The sequence below is a fragment of the Halyomorpha halys genome, unplaced genomic scaffold (genome assembly GCF_000696795.3).
Source record: "Halyomorpha halys isolate HHAL.00 unplaced genomic scaffold, Hhal_1.1 Scaffold16.1, whole genome shotgun sequence".
Lineage (NCBI taxonomy): Eukaryota > Metazoa > Arthropoda > Insecta > Hemiptera > Pentatomidae > Halyomorpha > Halyomorpha halys.
This window is the reverse complement of record NW_027116375.1, coordinates 190,354-216,580: the sequence shown is the minus strand read 5'-3', so window position 1 is coordinate 216,580 and position 26,227 is coordinate 190,354. Positions and strand designations below refer to the sequence as shown.

General features: G+C 32.8%; 1 protein-coding gene and 1 long non-coding RNA gene across 2 annotated transcripts in view; one reads left to right on the top strand and one right to left on the bottom strand.

The window, feature by feature from the left end:
- Positions 1-2,378: 2,378 nt before the first annotated feature.
- Positions 2,379-26,227, top strand: part of LOC136797221 (uncharacterized) — a 193,780-nt gene continuing 169,931 nt past the window's right edge. The window contains exon 1 of the long non-coding RNA XR_010845060.1: positions 2,379-2,480. This is a non-coding gene — a long non-coding RNA (uncharacterized lncRNA). The remainder of the gene's footprint in view (positions 2,481-26,227) is intronic.
- LOC106680308 (cylicin-2) lies at positions 3,116-4,862 on the bottom strand. Its single transcript, XM_014419897.2, has one exon. It carries the CDS (start codon positions 4,860-4,862, stop codon positions 3,435-3,437), a length of 1,428 nt encoding a protein of 475 aa, XP_014275383.1. The 3' UTR covers positions 3,116-3,434.

The following is a 26,227-nucleotide window of genomic DNA, read 5'->3' as shown; positions in this document are numbered from 1 at the left end:
CCTTAATTTACCTTTTTGAATGTTATAATCTTACTATTTCGAAATGTTCTTAGTTGTTTATGTCTCTTTTTAGCTCTGATGAAGCTTTACAAAATGGAGTGGAACGTCAGATAAGAAATAGTTGAAAACTATTTTTGTTCTTTTTTACCACAACCCTGCCTATCTTCATATTTGACCGTACCCGTCCATATTCCATTTATTGAATATTATTTAGATTATTCTTTAACTAATTATTAATTATTATTCTGGAACTAACATTTTCTGCCATTATCTGTGACAGGGAATGCATGATAATTATTAAAACAATTTTAATATATTATTTCTTTTCGAGAATATTCGCTTCTGTCTGCCAGTCCTAAAAGTACCACAATTTTTTAAAAATATTTTTATTACAATTTTTTATGTACTTTCATTTTTAACAACTACTTGCAATAATATTTTTGCTCTTTTTTTTTTTTTTCTGATTCCTCTAAAACAGAAAAACATTAAATTAATAGGTAGCATTAAGTATGGTTACATAATTCAAATTGGATATTACCTTTTTATACCAATGGTACTTGAAAGTATATGGTAAAATATATATTGTTTTGATGTGTCCAATCCATTTGAATTTTACAAGAAAATATCTGGAGGTGAGGGACCACCTCATGTTGATTAAGCAGAGAAGAGAAAATAAAACAGTTAATATTTATAGAGAAAAGATAATGTTAAATAATAAAAAAAAACAGTCAAAAGTCGAAAAAAGAGTAGTGGAGGGGGGTGGGTGCATGAGAAGAAGGAGTTTTTGCTCTTTTATGTTCACTTCATCTTTTTACGTTAATTTATCCTGTACTTGTTTAATAATATTTAATTAGACTTATCTTATTTTTTGTTTATATTTATATTTAGTAATTTCATTCTTTAAACATTTTTGCTTGTCTCTGGCAAATTTTTGTAACAACCTGTAACCTTCAGAGCGCCATTTAGTATCACTTACACGATGTCTCGGAATAATCGGTGAGAATTTAATACATCACTTTTTCTTCTTTCTTCATACCACCTACCAACTTACCTGTTTTCTACTTTAACTGTCTCCGATGATCTTCCCATATAAAAAAGAAAGCCATTGGATGCCAAGGTAATAATATTTGATTTTAAATTTGAATTCATCTGGCGGGTTGAAACATTTTTATATTAAGACAACTTTCGTTTTGTCTTAATTAGACAATAATTATTATATTAACGATTTTTTAACCTTCCAGTTAATTTTAGATCCTAAATCATCCCGTAGTTCCAAAGTAACTCTAGTTCACGATATATATAGTTTTAATTTGAATGTGTAGAAAACTATGCTTTTATTCCCTTAAAATTAGAAATGATGTTGAAGTAATTTCAGGATTTAGCTTAAATCAAGTTTAATTATAAGTTATATTACTCATGTTGTTCTGTAATTATTCTAATTTGGAGAAATTAGGTGTTATGTCGTGAAAATTGGTAACTGAAGTTTTTCATGAACAGCTGGTTTTGTCAACATCGGATTTTTAAAGACAGATTTCAAAAATAGTTGAAAGAATCTTTAGAAAATTTGTTTTTTAAAAGAATAATGTTGATATTAAGTTATGGTAAGTCAATAATGATTGAAGGTAAAATATTGTAATTAACAAACAATTTACTATTGTAAAGGTTTTCGTTTTTTTCAGTTATTATATTTTACGAATGAACGCCTCAAATAGAAAATAAAATAAAATAAAATTATATGAAAAATAAATATATTATAAAGTAAATAAACTGGGAAGTTTATGACGATGGGCGGGAAAACATTGTTTTTATTTATTTGCTCCAAAAATAAATATGTCACGGGCAGAGTGGGCAAAATTAGCTGTAGCTAAAATTGTCGTGGATACCACCCTTATTAATATAATATAGTATTCATGGCAATTTTAGCTATTAGGTTCATAGTTTCCCAACTCTGGTCATGGATCCCAAAAGCTGCCTATGTTCTGAAATTCAAAATCTAAGGGAAAATAATAACTTGCTAGTAATATAAAAAGTGTCTAAGGATCAACTAAAAAAAACTGAAGGACCAGTGCAACACTGCACTATTGCTCCACACATAACGTAAAGCCATTTTACCCTAAATTCCCGATCCCCTCTAAAATGGAAAATATTCGGAAACTAAATGAAAAATATTGGCATCGGCAGTACTAAGTGAGTATGGTGGTGAGTTTTCTTTATGTTTTAAAAAGTATATCCGTTTTCCTAGAGATGATTTTTATTATAATTTATGAAATAATCCTATTGTCTTATAGCTGCCATATTACTTTTTCATTCTTCATTTCTAAGTTCCTCTTTGGATAATGTAATCTCTATGGCTGTAGATAAATATTTATAACCTGTAACAAACGGTTGTGATTACAGTGATAAGAACCGGAATTATTTTCTGTTTTTGAATATTATTTTTGTAGTGACATTTGTGAAGATTGAAGAAGAAATGTTTTCATGTGAGTTGTCTTGAAATATAATATTTTCTTTAAAATATTACATTTTATTGTTGTTTTATAGTTTTTTTTTGGTGGGAGGAAGAAGTACAGCAACCTTTTTTATTTTAAAATATATTCTTCCACTTTTTAGTTCTCTTTGTAAAATGATTCAAGTATAATTATAATTGGACATATCAATAGAAAAATTGTTGATATCTTTTTTATAAGTACCTGAGTGATTATTAACTGGAAGTTATTTTATTTGTTTACCTTTTTAATTGCCATTTAATGAAATGTTTCTTAAAAGTATTTTTGATTTATTTTGTTATACAAATATTCACTTACCTGATTGGTTTTTAATCTTTTATCATTTTTCTGTTCTGCTTTGGTTTTAAGAAATGTACTAACATGCATATGTAAATGTAGTTAATACACTTGCATCAACTTTTGATTCTGTTTACTGGTTTGTCTTATTCAATATAAGAGTCATATGAATTAATATTTTAAAATTACAGGTCTTATTTTCTCCTTATATTTTTTATTATTTCCAAAGAGGAATTGTTAAAGACAGGATTTTTCAAGGTACAGGAATGTATTAATTTATAGAATTAAGAACTTTTCTTTTTTTATTTTAAGAAAAATAAGGTATAACAGGATATAACATTTTTAAAATGCATTTTATTAATGCCTTGTTGGCTGTTGCTAACACTCAAAATATTAAATTATTTGTTATGAAAGAGGATTTCAGGTCTATATATTTATATAGTTTTTAAATTACAGCCTTCATTTTATTTTGTGAAACATACAGAAATAATAAAAAGTAATCTAATGTCTAAGAATTGTCATCCTTTTATTTTTTTTTTTGTTATTTTACTTTTTTGGATTGATTTTTACTATATTTCAAGAAATTTGACATAAACAAAAGCACCTTTAATACAGACAGTAATTTTTTTCTGACATTTAACAGTTTCGCAACTATGTTGATCTTTTGCCTCCCCAAGCATAGAAGTCTGGACCTCTTCTGATCGGACGAAGCAGTGAACCCCAGGATCTGTCTTTAACTCCGTTGAATAAAACACGTTGCATAGGGAGTGATCTGACTTGAATAGAGTGGCTATCATCACTTCGTTTTCCGCCCCAAGAAGAGAATATAGGTTTGCGTTTATAAGCGACTGATGGGCTATTCCATGAATAAGCACTTCTTTTAACGATCATACTCGGGTATTCTCTTTCATTATTTGTATCTCCTACTGATTCATTTCCTTGATTTCCTTCCCAGCTTCCTACTTTGTTTGTGTCTGTAACATCTCTTTTCCCTGCCCATGAGGAGAACTTGGCTCTTTTTTCTTCAGTTTCAGGTTCTATAAATCCTGAGAGATTTTCGTTGTCTGATGCTGTTTCATCACTTCTTTTCCCAGCCCATGAAGAAAACCTTGCTCTTTTTCTGGACATGAGATCTTGCCAGAGTTTCATTATATTTTCAGAACCTTGCTCTCCACCTGCATTTGAGTAATATCGTAACTTGTTATCTGGAGAATTCCAAGCGATCCCCACGTAATCAGGTGCTCTTTTACCTGCCCAGCTTGAAAATTTTGCTCTTTTTTCATCAGAAAACTCATCTTCATTTGTTTCAGGTTCGAAGTAACTCCTTTTCCCAGCCCAACTTGAAAATTTCGCTCTTTTATCATCTGCTATTTCGTATTCCTTTTCGGGTTCATCATAGCTCCGTTTTCCAGCCCAACTGTTGAATGGAACACGTTTTTCATCGTAAAAGGTGCTATCACTTCGTTTCCCAGCCCAACTGTTGAATCTGGCTCTTTTTCCTGCCCATGAAGAAAACTTCGCTCTCTTGTCACCTCCTAAGTCCATTCTTTTTCCTGCCCAGCTGTTAAATTTTGACCTTTTTTCTTCTGAAATTTCATTCGGATCTCTTTTCCCTGCCCAAGATGAGAATCTTGCTCGCTTCTCTGTATCATAATCACTTCTTTTTCCACCCCAGCTTGAAAATTTTGCTCTTTTTTCCTCATCTAAATCTTCTTCAATTTCATTGCTTCCAAAATCATAACTCCTTTTTCCTCCCCAACTTGAGAACTTGGCTCGTTTTTCTTCTGGGATATGATTTCTTTTTCCACCCCAACTGGAAAATTTATACTTCGGGTCTCTTTTTTCCAAATCAGAGTCAATTGTGTTATCGTTTGATAAAGTTCCTCTTTTTTCCCTCATATTTTCCTCTGATGAATTTTTGACATGAAGTTGTATCGCATTGATAGTTTGATTTATATCATTATTTTCAAATAGTGGTTTGCTAGTTGAGGTTGATGAATTATTTCCTTCAGGCCAGGCTGTTGTACGCTGTGTAGTATGACAGATGATGGTCATTGACAGTAGCCAGAGAACTCCCATCCTGTAACAATAAAAATATTGATTAGATAATTTGATAATTTAATTAAATAAATTACATGAATTTAAAAAGTTTTTTACACTCCTAGGAATAAAAAATTCTTTTTTTTTTTTGGGTCATTGAATTTCTTGAAATTTTGGTTTTATTTCTTTTTCATGTTGTATTTCAAATGTATTACCAAGGATTTAAACTTTATAATTTATAAGATTGTAGTTTTTAATCCCGAAATGTCTTCTTTTTTCTTTCTTTTTTTAATTTTGATGATTTATGACTTTATTTTTTATAAAAATCACTCCCATTTTAAACTAAAATAAAAGTGAATTAATATTATGTATAATAACAGATTGATAAGTATGCTGTGTCATGTGACAATCCAGTATATGAGGACAGGACTGCTTGTAAAAATGTAGCATTTTTCTCTTTTAGTGAATATTATAATTTTTCTGTAATTGTTTTAATAATACCATTGGATTATTTTTATTTTATTATTCAAACTGTAATGGTGTATAGTACACATTGAGAAAGAATGTGGCAATACTCAAAAATACTGGCAGAATGGTCAAACACTCTTCTACTTCGTAGCCTGTTGGTTCTTTTCTAGTGTGTTATTTATATTAGAAAAGTAATGTCCAAGTGACTTATCTAGAGTTGGAAGGGCCATAGATAAAAATAATAGTTGTTTCTATTCTTGATTTTATTTCCTAACAAGTCGTTTGTTCTTTTTATATTAAAATGTTGAGGTGAAAAATGAACTTCCTTTAGAATATTGTAAATATTTTGGGTTTGTTTGTACAACGTTTTGGGTTTTCCCATCTTCAAATAATATTATTTTAACTATATTATATTGGAATATAATTTCTTGTAGTTTTCTCTAGTATTCCCCCTCTTGCGTTTTCATATGGTTTTTATCCAATTCCACATTTTGTTTTTATTCTTGATTTTATTTCCTAGGAAGTTGTTTGTTCTTATATATTAAGATGCTGAGATGAAAAATAATCTTATAGGAAAGAAGAGAACAAGAGATATTTATTTGAAGTCTTTTAGAAAAATGTTCTGCAAATCTTCCTTGTTATAAAAGTTGATGTCATCATCTTAGATTATTTATTTTTATTAGGTATTGTTCAAGTTTTCTATACAATTGTTCTCATTCTTAATAACAAATTACTTACATTATTTTAAATGTTAATAGTTAATGGTTTTAACTTATTTAAACATTTGTTAAGTTTAATTTTTTATTAGAATAAAAACTGAGGGCAAGGTCTGGAGTAATTGGAATCTTGCTCCATTTTTCAGTTCTCAATTTAGGGTAAAAAAATAATGATCTTTCTCATGATGAAAAAAGTTAATAACTTTGCCTCTCAGTTCCAAAACTTACTGCTAGATAGCACTTCTACTTGACTTAATGGTTGTTGTTGTTGATTGTTGCTTAAAGGTGTAAAACCCTCTGGTCATCAACGCCTATGGCATGATAAAAGTAAAAAAAAAAAAAGATAAAAATAAAAATAATAAATAAATGAAAAAAAAAATCGAAGAGGAGTTATAATTTATAGTTATAATGACTTAATGGTTCTGAATTCTGATGTCCTTCAATATTTAACAATTTTAGACTCCATCAGCAATATAAACTGTGTATGTCGCTCTGATGGTTACTGAACAGTAATTCGACCAATTTTTTTCCTTTATTGTATTTGATTGTCTAATGATGTTATACAATGTTTTTTATTAGTGATTAAAGAGTTTTTTTTATCACTTAGCTCTGGCTGTATTTGTTTGTTTCTGAAATGTTATATATATTTTTTTTTTTAACTAGTGAAACATCCCTCCCCTTCCAATAATCCACTGGTGTTAGCTACATGATCTTAACTACCTTATTTGGACCCTGGAACTAACCTTATAATGCCACAATTATCATTTCCCTTAGGTATCTATGTATTGTACGAATTTAAAAATAAAGGAGTTTGAGTATTTGGATGAATAAAGAAGGTAGCTCCAATATTTTAAGGTTCCTTCTTCGCTCCGAGAAGAGGAGAGCTCATTCCAGATGACCCAGTGTGATTAATTTAAGTTATTAATTTAATTAATAATTATTTAATAATAATTATAATATATATTATAATTATAATAATTAATTAATTTAATTTAATTAAGTTATTAATTTAAGTGATTTAATTTAAAAAAGAAAAATGGCATAATCCCTAAAACAGAGAGTGAAATTTTTTTTTTTTAATTTATCAAAATTATGTAGAATGGAGCTACTTCTTAATTGCTGTGGATCGCTCAATTAATATGTTTTTTTTTATGGAACAGCATCTTTAACTTTTTCCTTCTCACTTTTTCTCTTCTTCTCTCCCAGTATCTTCTCATCATTTCTGCATGCCTTTGCTTCCCCTCTTCCGACCACGCAGTACCCTTCCGTTCTTCTTTATTTTCCGCAAGAACATTTATTTATTTCAATTTTTTTCCGTACTGTTCTTTATTTAGGCAGTCCTTTTCTGTTATTTTCAATTTCTTTGTTTCCTCTCTCATTTGCTTCACATATCCTCCTATGCTCTTATATTCACGGATTCTGTCAAAGAGTTTCTTGTTTAGCCTGCTTTGGTCCATTCTCATCATGTGCCCCTCGAATCTCAGTCTTCTGATTCTTATTTCGGTTTCCATGTCATTTATGTTTATTATATAAGTTATATTTTAAAAAGACTTTAATGAATGTCTTCTTGCTTATGGTCATAGGTAACAGAATGCAAGTTAAAATAACCGCATCATATTTAAGAAAGTTTAAAGTTGTTGTTGGTGATGTTTGTTGCCTAATTCTATCTAATTTATAAGAAATTTTGGTTCAGATTTGATATGAAGTTATCCCAGTAAACTATTAAGTGTATTGTTAATTTTTAGTTGTAGTTTCTAGCCAATTTTAAAGGTTCATTATTCTACAGTTCCTGAAAATCCTCCGAGGCGCCTGAAAAGAAGATGACCACGAGACCTGCTATAAAACTTCATCAGAGTGCTACGAATAGGTAGCTAAATAAAAATTTGGTTTTTAGATAGTAGGGGTATTCATGATCTTTAGTTTAACATGTTAAATGGAGAAATGTTCCTACTTTTACCATGTTAAAACGAAATAACATATAACACAGTCTGTTAAATGGAGAATGACATCATGCAACAGTCAACTGAGTTCTACACCATTTTGTTTTTTGTTAGGTTACTTGCTCGTAGTTTGTTTTTTGATTGTCTTAGTATTGTTTTGGACGTTTTAAACAAGACACTCAGTAGCCAAACTTTCACACTTCTACTTTTCACACGTTCCATATGTAACCGATCTAACCCGAACCAGATATCACTCCTTCCATTATAAACTCCCTAACCACTCAAACCCACTAGTTTCTAACCTTGCTTCCTCTTCCATTCCTGACAATTCTCTGAGGCACCTGAAAAGAAGATGGCCACGAGATCTACTAATGTAACACGGGGTAGTTTCTCTACACGCCTGTATCACTCCATTTTAACTGAGATAAAATTTACTAAATGTATTATAATGTACTGTTGTAAATAGCAATAAATAAATAAATGCACATACATGAGAAAGCGTAACAATATTTTATCATTTGAGATAAACCTATGGGACTGACAGGGAGTTGATATCTTAATGAGATGTTAGTATATGAAAGATGTCTTTGTTAGTAAGGACTTCAAAGAATAGCAATTTTCCGAGTGGTTGCTAGACCACAATTAGCGTTAGCCAGAGCGTGGCTAATTCTTGGACCTTTCTGCGTAACAGCTTAAATATCAATGGGGAAGAGAAAGGGTTTCATATCAAAGGGGTCTTCTCTCGAGAGCACCTATCGTTTTAATACGGCATCATCTGTGGGAGTGAGTGTAAACATCACCTTATATCTAATAGTACAAGAGCCCAAGAGGAGAAAAAAGGAAGTTATTTCACCCCAATTTTTTATTACTTTAATGAAAACTATGTATAATTACTATTCAAAATTGATGAGTTTGCCAAGTATAGGTAGGGAGAATAAAAAACAACGGCTGTTTCAAAACGTTAAAAAAAATATATTTTTCATTCGGAGCTCTATATCTTAAAAACTACCAACAACACTAAAAACCGAAGAAACATCATTAAAAAAAGAGTATATTTGCCGAAATATGTGCCCTAATATGTACGTACAATAGTTCTCCTGATATACTTTTTTAAAAAGCAACATTTCATAAAAAAATATACTGAAATATCAATACTAAGTGAATTTATTTTGAAAAATCTATATCTCAAAAACTATTTGACGTACAGATGTCTATTAGCACTCAAATTAAAGTTAGTTTAATGGACTCTAAAGTAGTTTATGAAGTTTATCTTCGTAGGAGTAGTAGTTTACATGTTATTTGCTAAAATAAATTGATTTACAGTTGTTCTGACAAATTTTCATTTGCCAAATTTATATTTATATGTGAATATCATAAATACTACTATCTCTACGAAGGTAAGTGTTGTAAACTGCTTTATAGTTAGTTAAATTATTTTTATTTTGACTGCTGGCTGACATATGTGCGTCTTATGGTTCTGGAGATATATTTATTAAAAAATCAAACATTTTATCGGAACAATTAGAAATTAACGTTTTGTGAGTTTATTTTGTCAAATATTATAAAAACTACTACTGCTACAAAGATAAACGTTATGAACTATTTTATAGTAAATTTAACTAGTTTTAATTGGAGTGCTCAAAGCTTTTTACCGGGTATGGCATGCTTAAGTTCATATTACCCCAAACCTTATACCTTATCCTCCGCTCCTACCTCTCAGATCGTTCCTTTCTAGTCCGCAGTGGAACTGAGTACTCAAATATCTACCCGATCGGGGCAAGAGTTCCCCAAGGCAGTGTCTTGGGTCCTGTCCTCTACATTTTTTTCACACATTCCCATCAATCCTGACACGTTCCTAGCAACATTTGCCGATGATACAGCTGTCCTATCCTCCCATCCTGATCCAGTAACGGCCTCATCCAATCTCCAAACACACCTTACCCAGATTGAGCGATGATGCAACCAATGGCGGATAAACGTCAATGAATCGAAATGCACCCATGTGACTTTCACTCTCCGCCGCAGCTTCTGTCCACCTGTTACTCTTAATAATATTTCTCTACCCAGATCCGACACAGTGCGATACCTTGGATTCATCTTAGACAAAAGACTCACCTGGAACCAACATACTAGACTTAAAAGACAAGAACTCAACAGACGATTCAGCCAACTATGCCGACTGCTCAGCTGAACCTCTCATCTCTCACTAGAACACAAATTACTAATTTATAAGACTATACTCATACCTATCTGGACCTACGGATTTGAACTTTAGGGAACAGCTAAACCGCCGGACATAAAACGTATCCAATCCTTTCAATCCAAAATCCTTAGAACCATAGTTAATCCACCCTATTACGTTTCCAACAGAACACTACATCATGACCTCCATATCCCTCTTGTCCTTGACCTCGTACCAACCAAATTCTCAAAATTGCATATAAACCTTTCTAACCATCCCAATCCTTTGATTCAATCCTTATCTAGTTCCACCCATCCCTACAATCGAAGATTGAAACGGCAGTGGCCAAGAGACTTATTTTAAAATAAAAATGGGCAATGGTCAGACTCTCCACACAAGTTGAGTGTTTGTGGCTTTAGTGCACTTGCTCAGCCTCCACTGGGTCACTACCAGTGATATGGCGAGAGGGATGCGTGCTCACACCTGGGGGATAGAATGGGCTCAGAGATCCTTAGGTCGATTATGTAAATATTGTATATAGGAGTGTAAATGTGATTAGAGATTCTTTTATCTTTATCATTACTTTATTTATTTATTTTTTCATGTACATATAACTGACTTTTTTCCCTCCTCTTCGACTCTTGTACGATTTGTGCTCAAAAATAGACACTCATTATTTTTTCCTTCCATATAATATCCGATTAACATCCCCTTAATTTGAATTGATGGCTGTTCTTTTTTTTTTTTTAGTATAGGTATAAATTACACCTTTCCTCTCTCAAGTCCTGAATTTCCTTAAGAGGTAGTATTTTTAAATTTTCCACTAATGGGCTAGAATAACAGCCTTCTAAATAGGTTGCCGATACCCTCTATATAAATCTACTGCTAACTAGATATGTACACGCTCCTTTTGTCTATTACATTTTTCACAAGGTACTCTTTTAATTTTTACTTTCTGTTACCTATGTATGGAATATATAGCTAGAGAATGTATTGCGATCGTGAAAATTTCAAATTCGAGTTTTCGAAGGAATACACGTTTTGAGGTCCAATAACCAATTCTCGCAAAATAATCCGTGTTTGTGGTAGCTCTCAAACACAAAAAGCAATAGAAAACTGAAATTACCTATTTAAAGCGGGTACATGCCTGGAGTGTGATAGAAACCTTTTCCGACCCAAAGTACCACTTAATCGAATCGATTTTACACATTTTTCGAAAATAGATTTAATAAAATAAATAATTGCCTTCTTATGGGAAAAAACAGAACAAATTAATTTAAGAAAAGGACGAAGAGAAATAAAATAGATGTAATGTCAAAAATAGAATTGATATATTTAGAATTTATGACAGGATATGCTGCAGCAGCCTGGGCTTCAGTCTTCGAGATGAGGTTGGATTTCCCAAGTTGTAATTCTCTGCTCCTTTAACTGTCGGTAACTGGGAGTGGAATTTTATGAACCTTTTTTTGTTGTAGTCTTCTATTTGATGCCATTTGTAATTTCCGATGCAATTGGCTATTTCTTACAAACCAAGGAGCGTCCACTGCGATTCTTAAGATTTTATTTTGAAATTATTGTAGGTGGTAATTTGGATTCCTTCTTCACAATTTTTTTTTTTTTTATGATCTCCTTCCTGGTCATTTCTAACATACGGGTGGGGAAGGGGGAGTTGTCTAGTGGTGACCAACCTATTCAAACCATTGTGGGGGATCAAGTTTTTTCATTTTGTGGAACCGCTAAGAAATGAAAAAAGTCGACCCTCCAGGCCAGATTTGAACCGAAACTGCCTGAAGTTCTCAGGCTACTAAGACTTGTACTTCAACCACCTGAGCTACGGACGGCCCTACTCCAGCCAGTTCATTCCTAGTTATTCCACAGTGATCAGAGATCTACTGCAGCGTAACTTGTTCGTAGATATCGGTTGGATACATTCTAGCTTGCTTACAAGCAACGTCAGCCCTTTTTGTAATATACAATAAGTGGTTAGAAACTATTGTTCCGTTTACAGAAGTATCAGTTTTTTTTTAGTTCTTCCGTCGTTGAAATGTGTAGTCATCAGGACTAGAGGTGGGGGAGGTCATGATATCCATGTAACCTCAGCACCACCTATGGAAGGTGGAAGGAGTCTTCCATAGGTGGTCCTGAGGTTACATGTATGCATATGCAGCGCAGAGACTGGCCATCTTTCTATGTTGAGCAGCAGCGGTGACACGATCTATCAGGTGACCCATAACATATGGGACCCATTTCCATTCCCAGTAACACAAATAAGAACATTTCTACGTCTTCTACAAACACAAATGACGACCCTCACCACATAATTTTATATTTATTTATCATCCTACCCTCCCTATTAGATAATACGGGTATTGGCAGCAGTGGGTACAACTCATTGTTGCATATGACGAACATTACATACCTGTGCACACAGCTCCCTCACCACATCAACTTCACATCTCACCAATAGACTAATTTTTCCCCATATCTAAATTTTACTTAACCTAACTAACATTATTATAATATTTTAGGCCTCCCCCTCCACTAATTATTTCACTTTATTTTAATATATTAGTTTCTCTCAATATCATTTTCTCTCTAACTAAACCCCTTCTGATACGGAACACTTAAAACCTGGACTTAGATCTATTTTTTTTTTTTCGGCCAAGACTTCTATCGGAGTCCTATATTGCCTAACCATGGTTGGGGGTCAAAGTTCTTCATTTTGTGGGATCACCACTCAATGAAAAAAGTTAACATCCCAGGCCGGATTCGAACCAGCACCGCCTATAGACATCAAATTGGTAAGACACTGAGCTATGGGTGGCCACTTGGATCTAATTCCTTCATAGCTTAAAATTTGAGGAAGGTCCAGTCAAAAACAACTATTTTTGCTTTCCTTGACTGCAACCCTGATCATCTTACAATCTTCCACTTTTCTTTATATACGACCGATCATTTGTATACGATACGTTAAAGACAATTTAAATAATAATCTGCTGTTCAACCGATTCCTTGGAGCAGCCCTGATGAAGCCCTGCAAAGTGGGGCGAAATGTCGGAAAATAAATAGTTGTAAACTATTTTTGTTTCACTTTTGACCGCAACCCTGACCATCTTCTTATATATAAATTTTTACAGTCAACTATATATACATATATAAATAATAATCTATTTATTTATTACCAATATTATTATTATCAAGTTATTGAGTTATATGTTAATGGACTGAGATAGACCAGCAGCGAACAGATCCTTCTCTTTGTCAAGAATACTGAAATCCCGATAAATCTTTAAAAATCTGAAACACATTTAGCATGATAAAGCCAGTTCTTATACGGCTGGGGCACCTGTTCTCTAACAGGTACTCTAGACAGCAGAATCGAGAGATTTGAACGAAACGTCTTCCGTACACTTACATGAGCAATCTGGGATTAGAGCCTTAACACATGGAGGAGAAGAACTAACAGTGTACTGCTCTATGATAATATGAAGGCTAGGAAATCTAGATTAGCAGGACATATGACTCGAAGCATAAAAAATATTACTATTATATCATATTACTATTATTATTAACTCGGCTCTACAACTCGATGTCGAGTCCTGGCCTCCTGCATCAGCCTCCAGCAATCATTACGATCCTGTGTGGCCACCATCCAGTTCCTCACTCCCATCATGGTCCTGGCATCACCACTCACACCATCGCTCCATCGAAGGCGTGGTCTTCCTCTGCGTCTTGCTCCATGCAGTGCCTCGGTCACTATCTTCCTTGGCAGATCACTCTCAGCCATCCGAGTAACATGCCCTCCCCACCTCAATCTACTGAGCCTCACAAACTGGACAACGTCTAGTTCCTTATATAAAACTTTGAGCTCCTGGTTTATTGGTTTGGTTCGACGTCAACCTAGACAGCTCCAAATATTTTAAGGAGAATCTTCCTCTCCAAGACCATTAAGTTGTGCTCACCAGCCTTGGAGATAGTCCACGTTTCCGAGCCATACAAAAGAATTGACCGAATAATTGTTTTATACAAATAAATATTGGGGTCCTTAGACAATAACAGCGGTAGGCACATATAGTACAAAAGCCCAAGAGGAGAAAAAAGGCAGTTATCTCACCCCAATTTTTGATTACGTTAATGAAAACTATGTATAATTAATAGTCAAAATTGATGAGTCTGCCACGTATAGGAATGGGGAATACAAAATGGCCATAAAAAAAAACTAATTTTTCATTCGGAGCTCTATATCTTAAAAAGTAGGAACAACACAAGAAAACCTAAGAGAACTTCATTTAAAGAAGAGTAAATTTGCTAAAATATGAGCCTTATTAGAGTTATTTACGTTAAATAGTTCCCGAGATATAGCTTTTTAAAAAGCAATATTTCATAAAAATGTTGAATGGGACGTACTGAAAGATCAGTAGTTAGTGAATTTATTTTGAAAAATTTATATCTCAAAAACCATTTGACGTAAAGATCTCTATTAGCACTAAAATTAAAGCTAGTTTAATGAGCTATAAAGTAGTTTATGAGGTTTATCTCCCTAGGAGTAATAGTTTACATGGAATTAGCTAAAATAAATTGATTTATAATTGTTCGGGCCAATTTTCTTTTGCCAAATTTATATTTATATGTGAATATCATAAAAATTACTACCCCTACAAAGATAAGTGTCATAAACTACTTTATAGTAAGTTAAATTTCCTTTATTTTGAGTGTTGGCATCCGTATGTGCGTTTTGTGCATCTAGAGATATATTTTTTCAAAAATCCAACATTTTATACGAAAAACTAGAAATTAAAATTTTGTTAGTTTATTTTGTCAAATATCATAAAAACTACTACTCCTACGAAGATAAACTTAATTAACTATTTTGTAGTAAATTTAACTAGCTTTAATTTGAGCGATGGCAGACATCTGTACGTCCAATGGGTTTTGAAATGAGGTTTTCATAAATCAAACTTATTGTCCGATCAACTATAAACCAATTTATTTTAGCAAATATCATGAAAACTACTACTCCTGCGAAGGTTAAGCTCATAAACTCTTTTATAGTCCATTAAACTAGCTTTAATTTGAGTGCTAATAGACATCTGTACGTGACATAGTTCCTGAGATATAGAATTCTCAAAATAAATTAACTAACTAATAATATAACAGATTTTTAATAACTTTTGCTTTTTAAAAAGCTATATCTCGAGAACTATTGGACGTAAATAGCTCTTTTAGGGCTAATATTTCAGCAAATTTACTCTTCTTTAAATAATGTCCTCTTAAATTTTCTAGTGTTGTTGGTAGTTTTTACGATATAGAGCTCCGAATGAAAAATTAGTGCTTTTTAAAGGTTTTGAAACAGCCGCCATTTTTTATTCCCCTTACTTATACTTGGCATACTCATCAGTTTTGACTAGTAATTAATTATACATAGTTTTCATTAAAGTAATAAAAAATTGGGGTGAGATAACTGCCTTTTTTTCTTCCCGGCTCTCGTACTAATAGGACTCTTCCTTCAACAACATTGTCTTGGGTTATGAGCTATCCAAGGTACACAAACTCCGGGGACTTTTCCAAAAGTATATTCTCCGAGCCTGATTTCTTTACCGGACCTGGAGATTTCCTCTGTGACCATGTATTGGGTCTTTCTATATTCACTTCAAGCCCCATTTTTCTAATAAAATCATAAATTCGAATAAAATTTCATTTTATCCTGTTTATTTTCGAAAATTGAATTAGCCAATAAATTTTGAAATTTGAATATTTCTATCCTAGTGTGTTGGTATTTTTTAAAATTTCCTTTTCCTTCCGAAAAAAAAAGTCATGGAACCCTCCTAGCAACATCAATCTCATCATCAGCGTTATGGCAAAATTCAATTAAAATAAATTTCGTGATTAATTATTCAAAGGTTAGTCCTGACATTAATCCAATTCCACCCCCGCTCATTATAGGATTAAATTCATTTATCGACCGTTCGCTCTCAATATTATCTTTGTATTTGATTTAAAATATTATCACGTACAATTACGAATGATTATTTGGATTTCACCCTCTGATTAGTATTTACAATAAACAATAAATATACTTAGTGTATTTGATATAAAGATATGAACTATGTGTGATTTTCAGCATTGGTTATAGTCTGAATAAACTTCTATTAGAATGAAATTACATTACAATAATAATGATGAGTTAATAGTTGATTATGGATTTATAAATGAGAAGACGATTGGCGGGGGGGGGGGGAGAGGGGAGCTGTCAGTGAAGAACATAAATAAATCAAAACTTATTTATTAGTGTCAACGTTTTGGGCAGCATTTCAAGCCTTCATCAGGGTAAATAGTGTTGAAAGAAATTGTATAGTCTAACTATTATAAGGAGATAAAGGCCAAAGTGTCCAATCCTATAACACAACCCTCGAAGAATTGTGTTGTAATTGGAGGATCAAAATAAATCCCATCAAATCACCTGTACTCTTCGTCGTAAACCTACCGATTGCCCTACAGTATCGTTCAATAATGTTGATCTTCAGATCCGCTACCTTGGACAACACCTGGACAAACGGTCTAAACTTCCAATTCATTACAAAAGACAGATATACATGACAATAATAAGGCCTATCTGAGCGTATGGAGTTGAGCTATGGGCTCTAGTAAACCTTCGAATTCCTCTCGTATCCAATCCTAACAAACCAAAATCCTCAATGCTCCTTACTTTGTCACAAATAAAATCATACCTTAGTGTTCCATATATCACCGATCTAGCCCAAATCAGATATCATTCCTTTCATTATAAACTCCCTAACCACACAAACCCACTAGTTTCTAACCTTGGTCCCTCTTCCATCCATACTCTCAGGCGCCTGAAAATAAGATGGTAACGAGACCTGCTAACGTAAAAACGTCATTAGAGGGCTACTAATGGGTAGTTTCTCTACATGCCTGTATCACTTCATTTTTTTCTTACATCAAATTTATTTGATGTATTTTTATGTAAGTAGCAATCAATAAATTTAAAAGAAATTTAATATTACTTTTTTCTCATATAGCCTTTAACTTTTTATAATAATATTATAGAATATCCTTTAATAATACTCCACTTATTCCTGTCGAACAGATCCGTTACTTAGGACTACATCTCGACAAACGACTGACATGGAATCCTCATACAAGACTAAAAAGACAAGAAACTGTTCGTAGATTCCGACTATTGCAACATTTACTAGACAAACGGTCTAAATTGCCAATCCATTACAAAAGACTGATCTACATGACTATTATAAGGCCTATCTGGACATATTGGAGTTGAGCTTTGGGGCTCCACTAAACCATTCCTATATAACCATAAAGAATTCCTCTAGAATCCAATCCTTACAGTCCAAAATCCTTCGTAAAATCCTTAATGCTCCTTACTTTATCACAAATCAAGTCATCCATCAGGACCTCAATGTTCCATATGTTGCCGATTTGGCCAGAACCAGATACCGTTGCTTCCATAATAAACTTCTCAACCACCTAAATCCACTTGTTTCTAACCTGGCTTCTCCTTCATTACCTAATAATCCTCCTAGGCGTCTGAAAAGAGAGATCTTCTCCTCTAGAAATGTAATTGGAGTTCTATCAGTGGGTAGATTCTCCACATGTTTTTATCATGTCACTATGTCATCTACAGCAAAAATTTACTTGTTGTATATATGTGTATACAGTTGTAAATATCAATAAATAAATTATTAAAAAATATATAGACATTTTCTTTCAACACTATTTATGTATATACATTCTAAGTTATTTTCTTATTTTGTAATCATTCTTACATATAAATACTTTTCTGTAATTCAATTTAATCTTTATGGTTGTTATCTTATTCTTTGTTCTTAGCCCTGGTAAAGGTAAAAAATTCTGGCCGAAACGTTGGCACTATTAAGTTCTTTCTACTTTTTTGTGTTCTTCAGATTGCACCCCGATCATCTTTTTCTCATTTGAAATTTCATTACCTAAACTTGAGGCCCATTTCCACATAATATATATCTGTCCCACAAGTAATGTCACAACAGTGAGAAAATATGATTTGTGATGAAACCCTTCAAATTATTTTCTGAACAACTTAGACAACACGTTAGTTCAAATTATTAACATTACTTCATTTTTTAAGAATTATAAACATAAAAAAAAAAAAGATCAAAGGGTGATGATCCGGGAGCAATCAAAAGAGCTCAAATATTAATTAAACTATTTATTGTGAGCCAAGGTAGTGCGGTGGGAGCGTGGTAAGGCACGGTGCTACCAACTCCAAGGACCTGGGTTCGAATCCGACTGGGCAGAAAAGTGTTTTCTGTTACACTGTAGCCGTGAATCAGCCTCCTGGGCTCTACCCAGCCTCTTAAATTGGGGACCCTTAATTGGGTAAAAATCCGTATCCTATGTGAATTCATAAATTTTTTTTTATTTATTTATTGATTTTTACAACTGTATAAAAAATACAACCAGTAAATTTGATCATAATGACATAATGATATGATACAGGATGTAGAGAAACTACCCAGTAGTAGAACTCTAAATACAGTTCACAATATGAGGTCACGAGGCCATCTGAATTCATAAATGAAATATTTTCTGAGAACATATTTTGATTTCGAATGTTAAGAAATAATTCTGGTTATACTAAAATACAATTGGTTTTTCCCTAGTCCTTTACTAATCAACATTATCTTATTTTATCACTAATACCTCTTAAATAATTTTCAATCTCTTAATTATCAATTTCATCTTTGAAGTGGGACTTAAATATTTCTCTGTTAATATTTTTCTTGAACATATTTGTCTTTCCTTTAATAATGGCTGGACTTAATGTTATTATTCCTTTAATAACAGTGATACTTATTTATAATTGCCACGCGCTCTGTCGTACTTTATTTCTTAATTAATTCCTCTAATTGGTGTGATTCATTTTGCCCTTTTAAATCTTGAGATGAAATGAAATAAAAAATTGGCTTTATTATTCTGGGACTATACTCACTCTTATCGATGTATATAAAATATAGAAGAATTTTATTATTAACTAGTAGATGTTTTCATATTTCCTTTCGATAGTCATTAAGTTGTGACTATCATCATAAAAACCACGGAAACACGAAAACATTGTAATAATATTTTTATTATTAACACAAACAACTTTGATCCATTTTACTCTCAATTTTTATTTTTAAAAAAATTCTCCAACGTTTCGGCCCTCAGGCCATTCTCAAGGAAACAAACCTATAAACATTTTTTGTTTTTATAATAATTACATTATTTCCTTAACTACATACTATCAATATCTAAGGTATGACCAAAGATATCAGTATGTAGTTAAGGAAGTAATGTTATTATTATAAAAACAAAAAAATGTTTATAGGTTGTCCCCTTGAGAATGCCTGCTAGTTCAAGAGCCGGGAAGAAAAAAAGGAAGTTATCTCACCCCAATTTTTAATTACTTTAATGAAAACTATGTATAATTACTAGTAAAAATTGATGAGCCTGCCAAGTATAGGTAGGGGGAATAAAAAATGGTGGCTGTTTCAAAACCTTAAAAAAACACTGATTTTTCATTCGGAACTCTATATCTTAAAAACTACCAATAACACTAGAAAATCTAAGAGAACATTATTTAAAGAAGAGTACATTTGCTGAAATATTAGCCCTAAAAGAGATATTTATGTCCAATAGTTCTCGAGATATAGCTTTTTAAAAAGCAAAATTTCTTAAAAATGTACTGAAAAATCAGTAGTTAGTGAATTTATTTTGAGAAATCTATATCTCAGGAATCATAAGACATATAGATGTCTGTCAGCACTCAAATTAAAGCTAGTTAAATGTACTATAAAGTAATTTATAAGGACTAGTATTTATATTGTGAATTTATTTTGTCAAATATTATAAAAAATCATACTCCTACAAAGATAAATGTTATGAACTACTTTTTAGTACATTAAACTAGCTTTAATTTGAGTGCCAATAGACATCTTTAGGTCCAATATTTTTTGAGATATAAATTTTTCAAAATAAATTTACTAGCTTCTAAGTATTCAATGCATTTTGTTTTTATAAAATGTTACTTTTTACAAAGCTATATCTCGAGAACTATTAAACGTAAATCGCACTCTTAGGGTTCATATTTTATCAAATTTATTATAATTTAAATTATGTTCTCTAAGGTTTCCTAGTTTTGTTGGTAGTTATAATGATATAATAATAATAATAATAATAATAATCTTTATTTATTCTGTGATTGAATCCTTTAGAATAATTTACAGGCGTCAAAACTAGACTTTAGAGCCTTAGAGTAAATTACAAAATAGAGATGAAATTATAAGATGTCATAAAATAAAATAATACAGTGAATTTAAAAATATACAATTAAACAACCATAATTAACAGATTATATAAAATAATGATAAAACAAATAAAATGAAACCACTTGTCATATCATAAAACATAAGATGAATTCTGATTGTAAATAAAAGAAAAAAAAATATGATAAAAAATCAAATACAATTAAACTAAAAAGTAATAAATGAACAAATATAATTTCTTCTAGTGTACATATTTACAATTATAAACGAAGATCTAAGACATAAAATACAGAAAATATATATAAAGCTTTTTTGAATCTTTCAATTGTTATTCTTCCGGAATTGAGTTGACAGAAGGTATTCGAAGGTACGGGATTTGAAGATTGGAAGGGTGTTTGAACTATGAATGAAGGAGGGAATAGAATTCCATAGGGAAGAGGAACGGATGAGGAAAGATCTACCAAAGGCTGCGGTTCGATGGACAGTTTCATGTAAGTCTGAAGGCCATGAGCTGGTATTGCGGGACTGCTCTGAGGACTTAAATTGAAGGATGTCAGAGATGTACGATGGACGGCGGGAGTGGATAAATTGATATAGACCTCTGAATGAAAATTAATTTTGTTATACGTTTTGAAAGAGCCGCCATTTTGTATTCTCCTTACCTATAATTGGCAGACTCATCGATTTGACTAGTATTTAAACATAGTTTTCATTAAAATAATAAAAATCTTGGAGTGAAATAACTGACTTTTTTTCCTCCTCTTCGGCTCTAGTACTCGTACTTCTGTACTTGTATTCGTGCTCAAAAATCGACACTCACGGGTCGGTCACAAATTTAAGTCAACTAAAATAATAAATCTACATCCATCTTGCACTTTTTTTAGCTAAGTTTTACTGTTGTAAATAGTAAAGAAGTTGAAACTGAATGGTGATTTCAACTTAAGTAGATTGAAGGAGCGCACCATATCTGTCTTTTTTTATTGTGATCGGCTAATATTTCTCAATTTGGTGAACTATAATTTTTGAATACTTTATAATGTTCCATTATTCCATCAATATTGTGAAGTAGCACCATATTGTAAATGGGTAAAATATAATCCTCTGACCGTTTTGTGGTTAATATGAATTTTTTCATGAGAGTAGGTAGTTCATTGGTAAGGCACTATGCTACTAACTCCAAGGACCCCGGATCTGGATACATCAGGTAATTTTTTACTGTTTCACTGTAGCCGTGACTCGGCCCTTTGGGTAACGGAACCCTCCGAGGACGACCGTCCTCATGTGTCGAGTGTGATTATGAACAAATCACCTTGCACAACCGTCGGTCTAGTAACAGAACTTCTTCACTAAGTACTGCACCTGTAACCCGAGTGACGGTCAATAAAGGTATCAAAATAGTAAAAGAAAACTATTTATTGTTAACCAACGTTTCACCTCAGTTTGTAGGTCTTCGTCAGTGCTTTTAGATTGAAACAGAGACGATTCCCGACAGATGACGACTGTCGTCATTTCTGTTTCAAACAGCCCTGACGAAGCCCTACTAAGTTGGGCGAAACGTTGGTTAATATCTCATAGTTTTCTTTGATTATTTTGTTATCTTTATTTTCTTCTAGTCATGTTTTTGTCAATGAGATTTCAATGAACGTTGTCAAATGTTTTAACCGTTGTCTGTTAATATTTAATTACATTTAGAGCTTATATTAACAAAGGGAAGAGATCACTCGACTGCGGCAGAAACTAATGCTGTTTTATTTAGGAACACCCTTTCTATTGGACAGACTAATCCTTCAATGGGCTTTGTAACAATGTATTAATTAATATTTATTTTTAGAATTAATTTATTACCTGATACCGTTTCAATATATGTTATTAGAGTTGGGCAAAAAGTAATTACCATTACTTGGCAATTACTGTAATTTATAATTGCATCAGTACAAATAAATTTATAAAAAACATAAATTATATTCATTTTTACACATATTATAATATTATAAAACATATATTATAATTGTTATTTTTTTCTAAAATTCCAAGTAATTTTAAAACAATTACAAGCAATTGCAATTACTAATGCTAAAGCGCACAACAGGCTTTATTGGTCGCAGTGCTTCTGTGTCAAATTAAAAAAAAATGTATGTACTTTTTTTTTTAAAATTTATTATTGTTTTTTCAACTATATAAAAATATATACAAGTAAGTTTGCTGTTAGTGATAAAATGACTTAATAGAAATATGTGGAGAATCTACCCATTGATAGAACTCCTGTAACATTTCTAGTGGAGAAGATCACTAGGCCGTCTTCTTTTCAGACGCTTAGGAGGATTATCAGGTAATGAAGGAGAAGCCAGGTTAGAAACAAGTGGGTTTGGAAGTTTATCATGGAAGTATTGGTTGATGGAGGTCCTGACTTGATTTGTGACAAAGTAAGAAGCATTAAGGATTTTTAGAAGTATTTTGGAGTGTAAGGATTGGTTACAAGAGGAATTCGAAGGTTTAGTGGAGCCCCAAAGCTCAACTCCGTATGTCCTGATAGGCCTTATTACAGTCATGTAGATCAGATTTTTGTAATCAATTGTAAATTTAGACAGTTTTTCTTGTAAATATTGTAATAGCCGGAATCGACGAGGAGTCTCCTTTCTTTTCAATCTTGTATGAGGATTCCATGTCAGTCGTTTGCCAAGATGTAGTCCTAAGTAACAGATCTGTTTGACAGAAGTAAAAATATTATTATTAAAGTATACTGTAAGACAGTCGGTAGGTTTACGACTCTCTATCCTTCTATATATGGCGCTACATCCCGTCACCGAGACGGCCTCCTTCAAAAGCTTTCACCAGTCAACACGCTCAGATGCAGCAGCTCCCCAGTTTCGGACTCCTAGTAGAGCTCGTGCGTCCGATGCCACCGGGTCTTCCCATTTTACATTTGGCTTGCGAACCCTTCTTGGTCCGTGTATCTCTCAGGACAGTATCGCCGAAGCATCCATACCAGCGCTGGCCCATCGAAGTCGTCCCATCTTGATGAATTTGACAATCTATATTCTTTTAAAGGCCAGATTTACCCTCCTTCTCCAAATCCCACTCTCTGTTACAGGACCAAAAATCCTTCTCAAGGATCAGAAGTCTATTTTCATCCTGATTCTTAAAGATCCAAGCTTCTGATCTGTAAGTTGAAATAGGGCTAACCAAGGTTGTAGAGGGTAATCTTGGTCCTGTTAGAGAGGAACCTGTTTTTAGAATGCTTCGCAAGGCCAAAGTAGCACGCCTTGCCGCTGCTATCTTCCTGTTGACTTCTCGAGAGGTGTAGTTTTCAGAGTTGTTCTCAGAGCCGAGGTAGACAAAGCCACTTACCCTTTCGAAATTATATAGTCCAGCCACAAAAGAACCCTGGTCCATCTCCTCTGACTCTCATGTACTCATTTGCTATAAAAGTAATGGGTTATTATAAACTACTAGCGCAAATGTGTCATCGGTCTACGTGGTGAGGATTTCTTCGGACGTGAGTTGTATGGACTGTGTAGAGGATGGGACCTAAGTTACAACCTTGATAAACACCAGAGAAGGATGGATAAGAACTATTGCGGTTTACTTTGAACAATATATCTGTTAGAAAGGATTGGATAATGAGAGAGTATGTAGGAATAGGAATTAACGAAGTTTGAAAAGCAGTTCCGGGTGCCAGACTCGACTTAGTAGCGAAAGGACGGAATTTAATGAAATTTATATTAGACCATGAAAAAATTACTCCTTACCAAAAATAACATGCTTATTGTCTATAATAATTATTTATATTCAATTGATCTTTTAATGTAATAGAAAAACGGCGTGAAACCCTCCACTCCCGTCCTCCATGGTAGCCTTGCTTATCGGTGCTTTTTTTTTAAATTTATTTAATGTGATTGATACAACTGTACAAATAATAAATACAATAAGTAAATATATTTCATATACACTTGAAAATCTTGGGAAGGAACCACCCATTGGTGGTACTTCAAGCATTCATTTAAATTAGAAGGTCCCGTGGCCATCTTCTTTTCAGACGGCTCGGAGGATTATCAGGGATTGTTAAGGATGAAAGATAATGAATTAATGGGTTAGGATGGATAAGGAGTTTGGAATGACGCATATCTGTTTTGGGCCAAATCTGCAACGAATGGGATGTTAAGGTCTTTGTGAATGAGTTTATTTGTAACGTAATAAGGAGCATCAAGGATTTTACGTAGGATTTTGGATTGTAAGGATTGGATGCGGGAGGAATTTGTTGGTTTGGCAGAGCCACAGAGCTCAATTCGATATGTCCAAATTGTTCTTATTATCGTAGTGTATACTAATTTTTTGTAGTGTATGGGAGAGCATTTAGAGCGTTTGTCAAGTAAGTGTTTGGAATCGGAATCTACGAGCAGTTTCTTGTCGTTTCAGTCTTGTGTGTGGATTCCAAGTTAGTATCTTGTCAAGATGGAGACCTAAGTATCGAATATGTTCAACAGGCGTTAGTGGAGTATTTAGAATGGATACTGTAGGACAGGAGGGTAGAGGTTTACGACGGAGAGTAAAGATGATCTGATGGGATTTGTCAGGATTTATTTTGATTCTCCAGTTTTGACACCATTCTTCAATAGATGTTATGTTTGTCTGTAGTATTTGTGATGCATTAGTTGGGTCGTTGTTTACAGACAGTATACATGTGTCAGCGTATGTTGTTAGGACTGTGTTAGGGTGGGTTGGGAGGTCAGCTGTATAAACCGCATAAAGAATGGGACCTAAGATACTACCTTGATGAAAAGGTTCTATCGGAGAGGTAGGAGCGGATTATAAGGAAATATGTAGGGGATAGGAATTTACGAAATCTGACTTTTTAAATAGACAATTATAGCGAGTAGGTTGGCCGATGTACGACATCTCACAAGAGATCATTGAACAAAAAAAAGGCAATCCGCTCCTCTGAGAACCCCTCCTTTTTTTTCATATCCTTTATTTTTGTATATATGGTTAATACATACATATATATTAAATGATATATGTTTATCAGTGAGATATTGTCTTTGAACTAAGACCAACAGGGAGCTACGGTCCTATATCAGTTTTTAAATATTAGCTTAAAATTGGAAGAGGAGACTTTAAGATAGTTAAATCGAGCAATATTTAAAAAGCTCATGAAACCGAAAAACGGTGTGAATTGTTATCTATAATTTTTTTTCTTAATAATAAAAAATATTCCAACTATAAATACAACTGGAAGATTATTGATTAACCGTGTGTATAGATGAATGGAATATGGTCCGGGTGCGGTTAAATATTTTATTTTTTAAATTTTTATATTCACTATCCTTCCTGTTTCATTTATATTCATGTATCTATCTACCTTTTAATTTATATTCATCTGTTATCTCCTTAAGTATACTTATATTAATTACTTTATTATTAATTTTCTATTATATTTTACACTTTTCTGTATCCCCGCTCATTTGGTATATTTTGTTTCTTAATTACTTACACACACACATTGTATCCCATTATTTTATACTTTACTTTTCCTTTGTTTTTCTATCTGTTCTTCTCCCCCTATTATGTATATTACCATTTATTGTTCACCTAATTTTAATACTTTTTTACTATGTTTACTTTACAAATTATTTTCGTTATTGTGGCATAACTGCCGTCCCCACTCCTCCCAATACGGTCACTTTGTTGTTGTTGTTTGGGGCTTAAGGGCGTAAAACCCTGAGGTCATCAACGCCCATGTTTCGTGCTTTATATTTTATTTCTATAATTCTATTTC